We start from the raw sequence: 10,095 nt of genomic DNA on the forward strand, positions 1-10,095 counted from the left end.
GCATCCCCACACCCCGGCAGAGCCCTCCATTCCCCACCTACTGTGCAAATTTCTCACCTGGGTTCTCCACAGCTGGGGTTGTCTTCTCCTTGCACACCAAAGGGCACACGCAATGATGGCAATAATAATAGCAACAGCAGCAGTGACACCCAGAATGGTTGGCAGCGACTCAAACGACCAGGGCCTTTCCTGAGAAAGGGCTTTGTTATAACCTGGCACCGCAGCCCACAGGCCTGCTCTCCTCTCCCCCACCCGGGCCCCGGGCCCTGCCAGGGTCAGAACCCCCTCCAAGGTTACCCCAGGCTCACCAGAGGGCACAGGGTGTGGTTCCTGCTGTGTTCCCCGGAGCACATGAACCTCTGCTCCTCTCCTTGGGGAGCCCTCATGGTCACCCAGGTCTGGTAGGTCCCACTCCCATCAGGCAGGACACCCCCAGACTGCTGAGCTTTCTGGCTCAGGGGTTCCTCATCCTGAAACCAGGCCAGTGGGATGTCCCGGGAGGGACGCCGAAAGCCCAACACATCAGTGTGACCACGACCTCTAAGATCTGCCTGTGGGTCATGTTCACGGCTGGGGGGCTGGGGAGGAAAGGGCAGAGCCAGGGAGGCTGGGGGCCAAGCCCTGCTCCCTCTAAGGAGAACAGGCTGCTCCTCCCACCTCCCCAACCCTGGCTGACCCCTCACTGACCCAGACCTTCTTCAGCCTGCTGGCATCCGTTAGACTGGCAGCAGGATGGACTGGGATTGAGGCCTCGCTCTCTCGGAGCCACGTGTTGATGCTGAGAGGGGCCTGTGCGGGGTGGGCTCCTGGGCCGGGGGCGGGGAGGAACTCTCCATGACAGGTGGGCTGGGAGCCGGAGGGTCAGCCCCAGTCTGAGGGCTTCCTCTCCTGCCTGACACCCCCTTCCCCGGTTCAGTGCTCTGTCGGAGGGCCCACTGCCTCCCTGGATAACACGGGGACAGTTCAGTCCCCTCCCCAGCTGCCTGTCTGCATCCAGGGGCTTCAACAGGACGGGTTAATCACAGCACAACACGTCATCATAACATGCACGCATCCCAGAGTACAGGGAGGTCTCCGTGTGCCAGGAGGAGGGAGGGGAGCTCTAGGGTCTGCGGGGAGGAAGGCCTGCCCCAGGTCATACCTGGTCTCTTCTTGAGCCCGTCCAGGACTCCAGATAGCTCCACCCCTTCCACAAAGTCCTCCCTGCACATGCGCCAGGAATCCTTGCTGCGAGAGCCATCTGCATCCCAGGACTTCCTGGTTTCCACACCGAGGTCTGAGCCAGGACTGGGGCACTGCCCACCCACAGGTCTTCCAGTGACAGGAGAGGAAGCGCTCACGTGGCAGCAGAAATGCCTGAAGCCCTCGGTGCTGTGTCTTCCTGGATCTCACAGCCCAGGGTCTCCTGGAGGGAATGCGAGCCTGTCCCACCCAGCAGTCACCTCCAGTCCCTGTGTCCCTGTGCCTTCCCTGCCCAGGAGAGAAACTTCAGTCAGAGGGGCCCCTCCCTGGTCTCCTCTGAGTCTTCCTGTGCTGGCTGAGTCAGGGTCACCTCTGTGATGAAATCACAGACCCCCATTCCTCATCCCCACCCCCAGCCACATCCAGTGGAGAGACGGCCCTGCTCTGCGCCCCAAACTTTCCTGGAAAAGCCTCGCATCACTCTTGCCCCCTCCCCGCTCTCAACTCCTTTCTGGACCTGCAGGGCCGTGATTTCTGCAGAGTCATTCTGAAGTCCTTCCCGTTCTCTGTCATGTCCTTCGTCTCTGTGTCCCAAGTCTTGGCTCCCAGGATGCTTCTGCCCACCACTCAGGGTTCTGCCCTGCCTTTCTCACTGTCATAGTGCAGGAAGGGCTGACCATCCAAGTGTCCCCCAGATGCAATCCTGGGACAGCACTGTGAGACTCTAGTGAAGACCGGGATCCTGGGTGATGAGGAAACCACAGATGAAACTGCCTCCTGGAAATACCTGCACATCAGGTTTTCACAGAAGAGTTCTGTTGTCTGAGCGTCTGCAAGTCTTGAGGAGGCAGAAATTGCACATGTACAAGAGGACAAGAATGAGGATTTCCAATGCAGGGAAATAGGGAAGGGGAAAGGAAGGAGAGGGGAATTGAGGAATGGCAGGAGGGGGGTGGATATGGGCAAATGGGTAGAACAGGTGCCAGGACACAGGCTCCCTAAGGTTACAGGTAGGAGGTCAAGGGGAGAGGCTGGCCTGCAGGGGGCAGGGGAGAAGCAAGAAGGCTCAAGTGGGGTAAGGGGTGTGGGGGGTGATGTTCTGCCAGAGGGGAGGGAGAGGCAGTGTCAGGCCAGGATCAGAGGGACCCATGGTCAGAGCTGCTGGGGTGCAAAGGTGGGAAGGTGAGAGGGACAGCGAGGGGCTGCTGCTTGTGGTGAAGGCTCCTTATGGACAGATGGGGACAGGGGAGGGTGTGGCAGTGAGGCAGGGGGACAGGGGAGGGTGTGGCCCTAAGGAAGTTTAGGGTGGCCAGTCCTCTTGGGGAGGTGAAGGTGTGGGCCTGGGCCCAGAGTGGAAGAGACATGGTGAGACCCCGGTGGAGAGGCAGGGTGTCCTGCCAGTGTCTCCTGAGGAGAGGCAGGTGGCAGGGGTCTCAAGGAGTCAGTGCAGTGTGCCCAAGGGTAGTTTACAGTTAGAAAGGAGGCGGTGGCAAGAGAAAATGGAACTTAACTGCCCAAGCTCACACCTTGGGGAAGGATGAACATGGTGGGAGTTACTCAGGGTGTGGGGGTGTCATACCTCCACAGAGGTCAGGGTTAGACATCCATCCCAGGAGGGGAGGTGCTGGGAGAAGGCCTCCCTGCTGCAGGGAAAGGCCAGAGCTGACCGAGTAGTATGAACAAGGATTTTGGACCCATGGTGTAGGCTGTGAGAGCCCACTGGGTCCAGGACCCAATGGGGTGGGGGAGGGGTGAAGGCCAAAGGGCAGATAGACCAAGAGCAGTTTGCAGGTCTGTGAGGGGTGGTGAGGTGGGAAGAACAAGAGGCACCAGGGGAGACTAGTGCTGAGGGCCTGGGATTGGGGGCAGGGGCGGGATGAGCCTGGTACAGGGGTGACCTGGGGAGAGCTAGGGTTAGGAGAAAAGGGGTGCTCTGGGTGAGGGTGGAGTGGTGACTGCAAGGGTCCCTCGGGAGGGGGCTGTGAGCTGTGAGAACTTGGTGAGGGCCCAAGGGCAGGTGGCTGCACTGGAGGGGGGTGTGGGATGGGGCGCCAGGACAGGGGACAGGGCTGTGCACAGGGGCTGTGCTGTGCCAAGGCCCAAATGGGTCAGCACCAGGTCTGTCCTCGGTGAGGGTGCAGGGGAGTGGGGATGGGGAAAGACCCACTGGGCAGTAAGCACCCCCAGAAAATGTGGGTTAGTGAAGTTTGGGGAGGTAGGAGCCACGCGGGGGAAGGCTCCTTGGATGCCAAGGCCCATGAGAGGAGAAGGGACCTAAGGTGGGGGGAGGGAGGGGAGGACACACTAGAAATGGTCAGAGGACTGCAGAGAGGAGGGGACAGCAGGGGGAAGGGAGGGCAGAGGACCCAGGGCGCATGAGCTGGCAGGGGTGCAGGCAGGAGAGAGTCTGGTGTGGGGAACACTAGAAAGTTAGAGCTGACACTGGTGGGGGCCAGGAGAAGTGAGGGGAGGAGGAGGGTGGACAGCAGACAAGTTGCAAGAAGAACCCCTTGGCCTGAAGCCTTCGGACCCTAACCCCCCTCAGTGTGAGGATCAGAAGCCCCCACAAGCCCACACAGTAGAGAGTGTGGTGTGTGGTTCAGGCCTGGGCTCTCCAGAGAGCTCATGGTCACTAGAAAAAGGCCCTTAACTCCAGGGGCTGAGGCCCTTGATCACTGCCCACCTGGAAATTCCTTGTACCCCAGGACATACTGCTGACTCAGTCAGTGCACAGGGGCCTGAGAGGGGACACACACACACACACACACACACACACAGACAGACACGGTGGGAGGTGTTGCCTGAGCCTCAGACTCCAAGAGCCCTTGAGTGCCATTCTCAGGAGCAACCCAGGAGGCAGCCCAGACCCAGGGGTGAAGGCCTGAGATGTCCCAAACGGAAATGGAAGGCATGAAGGCAAAGCAACGGTTAGCAGAATATGGCACCCCAAAATATGATGGTAGGAGTTCAGGACACACCACCCCACAATATGTCACTTTGGTATATGGATTATTTTGAGCTGTAGGCCCTTATAAAACGGCAAATGAGGGGAGAGGCTTTCTCTGATCTCCCCCTTATCTGCCTAAAGACAGATCTTCCTAAGGAACTTGCTTGTCATAGATGCCCCCCCCCTAAATTCCATCAGCCAGGGAAGATGGACTCCTCACAGGAGATGAGACAACACACCCAAACTTTGTTATAAACTATCCTATCTCCCATCTGTTCTTCTCAGGGCTCCTGGGTCTTCCCTAAACACCACTTCCTCTCCCCTAAGAGGTCCGCATCGCTAAGACGGTATATGATCCTGACCTCGGCGCCACCAGGCGAGTAACTGCTTCTTCCCCGGGTCTCTCCCAGGGACACGAGGCTTCCCTGGTCCTCACGTGTTTTTCTCCTGTTAATCTGTCCTTTACTACAGGCGTCTCAGCTAACAACCCAGAAAGGTAGGGGGTAGTTTATGTTTTCTCCCCTATAACCCCAACCATAGCACAGAGATTAAGGTGAGGCTAGAAAATGGGGGTGAGGGAGAGGCGGTGGGCGACGCAAGACCCAGAAGAGAACTGAAAGGACTGGAAGGCAGCCTGGAAGCCGTGGCCCCCGCTGGTTCAGTCCCCGCCCTGCCCCCTACCCCGTCCCCACTACCCAGGCCGCCCCGCCCCCGACACGGGTCCCCAAGACACTCACGAACCCCCCTGGATCCCTAGAGAGGCCCCAGGCTCCTGCCTCAAGCACCCCAACGACCCCACTCACCAGTGGCGTCCCCAATGGGGCCCAAACGGCAGAGCCCCCCGGGGCAGCGGGATGTGGCACCGCCCCGTGGGGCGACGTCGCCAGCCTCAGCGGGTCTCCGGGAGGCGGAATCGGGAGCCGCAGGGAAGGCGCCGGCGGACATTGATTCACATTTTTTAACGAAAACACCTGGCTCCTGACTCGGTCCCCTCGGGAGCGGGGACTGAGCCCTGGGCAGAGCGAGAAAACCGGCAACTTAGGTGGCTGGGCTCTGAGCAGCGCGGTGGGGGGCGCCAGCCCCCGGCCCCCAGACCACCGCGCCCTCCCCGCCACGCGGGCGCCCCGCCCGGAGCCGCGCAGCTCACACCCGCTCCGCGAGAGGCCCCCCGCCGCCTTGCCCGGCCCCTTCCTCCCAGCGGGGACCCGATTTGCAGACCTGTTGGCAGAGCTCCGCCCCCGCTGCCCCTCAGAAGCAACGTCCGCAATGGAATCACTCAGAGTCCAAACTCGCTTCGACGCTGCAGCCTTTGTACTCTCCTGCTGCTGCTGCTGCCACTGCCTCCCCCAGCCAGCTCACACCCTGTGGCCACATCCTGTGTCACCCCGCCCAGGGCGGACCCCTACCCAGCCCCTGGGGGATCACAAGCCCGGGGAGGGGTGCCCCACCGTCCACCCCAACCCCCACGTCTCTCCGGACTCCCACTCCTGACCTTCCCCAGGAATCCGCCCCTCTGGGCGCATCCGCCCCTCAGTCCAACAGGTCGGCCAGGACACAAGACACCCCTTCCGGCACGGCAGCCTCTCCCGCTCCCCACAGGATCACCAGCCACCCTGTCCCTTCTCATCCCCCTTGCCCCTGCCTCAGGGACTCCCACTCAGCTTCTCCAACCCCGTGTCAATCCCACAGCCACTACCTTAGTCCAGCCTTTCGGTTACCTCAGCCTAGAAACTGCAAAGGCTTCCTAAACCCTGTGCTGTCCCCCTTATAACCATAATGTGCCAACCACTCACAGCTGCCCCAACCCCACCATCAGAGTCCACAGCGGCCACAGCCTGCTGTCTGGCATCACCCCCATTTCTCTAGTGACATGTCCCCTGGTTGCAGTAGAGTGGACTCCACCATCTCCTGACCGTCCCACCAGGAAGCCACTGCTTAAGCCTCTCCCTCCTCTGGGTTACTCTCCCCTCTGCCTTCCCACCCCTCAGACCTGCACATACTAACGTGTCATCCCAATTGGACAGTGGTGATGGTGGCAGAACCTCGGGATTATACTAAACACCACCCACCTGTACACTTTATAGGGGTGAATTATGTGATATATGAACCACATCTCAATAATAATGTTGATAATAACAATAACTCCATCCCAGACGCTCCTTCTACTGACAGCTGTGCCTCATCCCCGACACACCTCTCCTGGTCTCTGGACATGTCCCCCGTGGTCCGCAATCTCGGCTGCTTATAGAACCAGGTGGAGAGTTCTTCCACAGGCCCAGGCCCCGGCCAAAGCCATCAAATCAGTGCCCGTGGGTCAGACCCAGGCCTTCTGCCTTTTAAATCTCCCTGGTGACTCCACTGTGCAGGTGAGTTTTAGAACCGCTGGTCAGCCCACGGTTGACCCTCCCTGCTGGTACCCAGGCCCTGCCTTGAACCCATCTGACCATCTTACACACACCTCATTAGACAGTGAGCAACTCCAGGACCAGGATCTGTGTTCCTCTCCTCTCTGTCTCCCTGAAAATGCTTTCTTACAGTGGAGCTCTGCCCATCATCACTAACCATTTCACTAGGACCCCCATCCTACACGTGTCTGTGGATGGAGATGTCACGTATCACAACGTTTTAACAATTCCTTAGACTTTTGTTTTTGGAGGAGATTTTCAATTACTGTTTCAATTTCTTTTCTAGTGATCTGTCTACTTAGGTTTTTCACTTCTTCATGATTCAGACTAGGAGGGTTGTATACATCTAAGAATTTGTCCATTTCTGGTTATAAATTTTGGTGGCATGTACTCCTTCATAGTATTCTTGTATGATCCTTTGTATTTCTGTAGTGTCCACTGTAACTTCTACTCTTTCAGTTCTGATTTTATGTACTTGAATCTCCTCTCTTTTCCTTAGTGACTCCAGGCAGAGGTTTGTTAATTTTCTTTCTTTTTGAAGAAACAGCTCTTTGTTTCATTAAGTTTTCTATTGTATTTTTGTTCTCTATTTCATTTGTTTCTGCTCTGGTTTTTATTATTTTATTCCTTCTACTGACTTTGGGCTTCATTTGCTCTCTTTTTCTATTTATTTAAGATGTAATGCTTATTTGCTTATTTGGAATTTTTTTGTTTTTTGTTTTTTTGTTTTTTCTTGAGATCGGTCTGTAGATCTATAAACTTCCCTCTTAGCAGCACTTTTGCTGCATCCCAAATATTTTGTCAAGTCATGTTTTCATTTCCATTTGTCTCTATGTATCTTTTTATCTCTTCTTTTATTTCTTCTTTTACCCAATAGTGGTTTAGTAGTGTATTGTTTAATCTCCACATATTTGTGTTTTTCCAGCTTTATTCATGTAGTCAATTTCCAGTTTCATACCGTTGTGGTTGAAAAATATGGTTGGTATGATTTCAATCTTTTAAAATCTGTTGTGATTAGTTTTGTGCCCCAACATATGGTCTGTCCTTAATGTTACAGGGCAGCCAGATGGCTCAGTTGGTTAGAGCGCAAGCTCTCAACAGCAAGGTTGCCTGTTCAATTCCCACATGGGATGGTGGGCTGCGCCCCCTGCAACTAAAGATTGAAAACGGCGACTGGACTTGGAGCTGAGCTGCACCCTCCACAACTAGATTGAAGGACAATGACTTGGAGCTGATGGGCCCTGGAGAAACACAGTGTTCCCCAATATTCCCCAATAATTTTTTTTTAAAAGAATGTTCCATGTGCACGTTAGAAGAGTATATATTATGTCATTTTGGAATGGAAAGTTCTAAAAATATCAATTAAGTGCATTTGCTCTAGAGTACCATCTAAGGCTAATATTTCCTTACTGACTTTCTGTTTAGATGATCTGTCCAGTGTTGTCAATGGAATATTCAGGTCCCCTACTATAATTATGATTTTGTCAGTTTATTTCTTTAAGTCTATTAATAATTGCTTTATATATATGGGTGCTCCCAGGTTAGATATAACAGGGTTGCCAAAAATGTGTATACAACTGGACATTTTGGTCAACATTGCCCACACAGTAGTTCGTCATAATCAGAAGTGTCTGGATGCTGATGGTAACCACTTTGAGCACCTCCTGTAGTTGCAGAAGTCAAACATGACTTGTATTCATCTTTTGTTATTGGTGTATATTGAGTATTACAATTTTAATAATTTTTTCCTTTCTTAAAATGTTTATACAATTTTTTGGCACCGTGTGTGTGTGTGTGTGTGTGTGTGTGTGTGTGTGTGATAAAGGGGACAACTCATCAAGAAGACATTATATTTACATAATATATATTATATATTATCTATTATAGATATATATTTATATATATAATGTCTTCTTGATGAGTTGTCCCCTTTATCATTATAAAATATCCATCTTTGTTTCCTGTTACCTTTATCTTGACATCTATTTTGTCTGATATAAGCACTACTACACCTGCTTTTATCTGGATGCCATTTGCTTGAAGTATCATCTTCCTCCTCTTCACTTTCAGTTTAGTTTGTCTTTGGAACTGAGATGAGTCTCCTGCAGACAACATATAGCTGGGTCATGTTTGTTAATCAATCCTACTTTGTGCCTTTTGATTGGAGAGTTCAGTACATTTAGGGTGATTATTGATATATGAAAACTTACTACAATCATTTTGTCTTGTTTCTGGTAGCTCAGCATCTCCATTGTTTCTTTTCCCTTATGATTCTGTCTATTTTAGTTTGATTATTTTCTATGACTCCATCCCTCCCCTTCCTCTTTTTTTATGTTTTGTGTCTCAGCTCTGGATTATTGTTTTGTAGTTTTCATTAGGTTTGTGTAAACTATCTCATACATGCAATAGTCCTGTTTCTTCTGATTATCTCTTATCTTCCTTCACTTGTACCCATTTAGTCCTTTTCCTCCTCCCTTTTTATGACTTTGTTGTCAAGAATTATCCATTTTTACATTTTTTTATTCATTACCATATTGCAGTATAGTTATTTTTAATGCCCTTCCACCTTTAACCTTTATGCTATTACTAAGTGTTTAATATCCTCTTTTCAAGGAAAGTTGCAATTTCTTGTTTCTGTCTGTCAGTCATCTTTTTATTTTTCAATTCAAAGAAACAATTTATTAAGAACTCCCACCAAGGGGCGGCCAGATGGCTCAGTTGGTTAGAGCTCAAACTCTTAACAACAGGGTTGCCGGTTCGATTCCCACAGGGACCAGTGAGCTGTGCCTTCCACAACTAGATTGAAGACAACGAGCTGCCACTGAGTTTCTGGAGGAGCAGCCAGATGTCTCAGTTGGTTAGAGCACGAGCTCTCAAAAACAAGGTTGCTGGTTCAATTCCCACATGGGATGGTGGGCTGCCCCCCCTGCAACTAAGATTGAAAACGGCGACTGGACTTGGAGCTGAGCTGCGCCCTCCACAACAAGACTGAAGGACAATAACTTGGAGCTGATGGGCCCTGGAGAAACACTGATCCCCAATATTCCCCAGTTAAAAAAAAAAAAGAACTCCCACCAAAAAGTGAACCCTAACAAATTAGCAATCACTATAAAAAGCACTCTGCTCAAATGGAAACTGAAGCTCACTTTCAATCTGACTGCACATACAAAATTCTGACAATTAGGTTTGCGAACTTGTTGCACAGATGTTGCTAACCTTTTTTGATATCAGAGGGATTATTCATTATGAATTTGTACCAACCGGACAAGCAGTTAACCAAGTTTACTATTTGGAAGTGCTGAAAAGGCTGAGTGAAAAAGTTAGACAACCTGAACTTTTCGCCAACAATTCATGGCTCTTGCATCACGACAATGCACCAGCTCACACGGCACTGTCTGTGGGGGAGTTTTTAGCCAGTAAACAAATAACTGTATTGGAACACCCTCCCTACTCACCTGATCTGGCCCCCAAGACTTCTTTTTTTACCTGAAGATAAAGAAAATATTGAAAGGAAGACATTTTGATGGCATTGAGGACATCAAGGGTAATACGATGACAGCT

At 52.1% G+C, this 10,095-nt stretch overlaps 1 protein-coding gene across 1 annotated transcript; it reads right to left on the reverse strand.

Moving 5' to 3' along the window:
- Positions 1–293: 293 nt before the first annotated feature.
- Positions 294–5,074, reverse strand: LOC308494796 (MHC class I polypeptide-related sequence B-like; the record flags this gene model as incomplete). Its single annotated transcript, XM_081042729.1, is given in 10 exon segments — positions 294–578; positions 688–806; positions 1,142–1,257; positions 1,341–1,422; positions 1,687–1,722; positions 1,725–1,799; positions 1,802–1,812; positions 1,814–1,924; positions 2,191–2,218; positions 4,933–5,074. Coding segments are annotated over 10 exon segments (1,005 nt in total).
- Positions 5,075–10,095: the final 5,021 nt, after the last annotated feature.

This window comes from Rhinolophus hipposideros (assembly GCF_964194185.1).
Source record: "Rhinolophus hipposideros genome assembly, chromosome: 3".
Lineage (NCBI taxonomy): Eukaryota > Metazoa > Chordata > Mammalia > Chiroptera > Rhinolophidae > Rhinolophus > Rhinolophus hipposideros.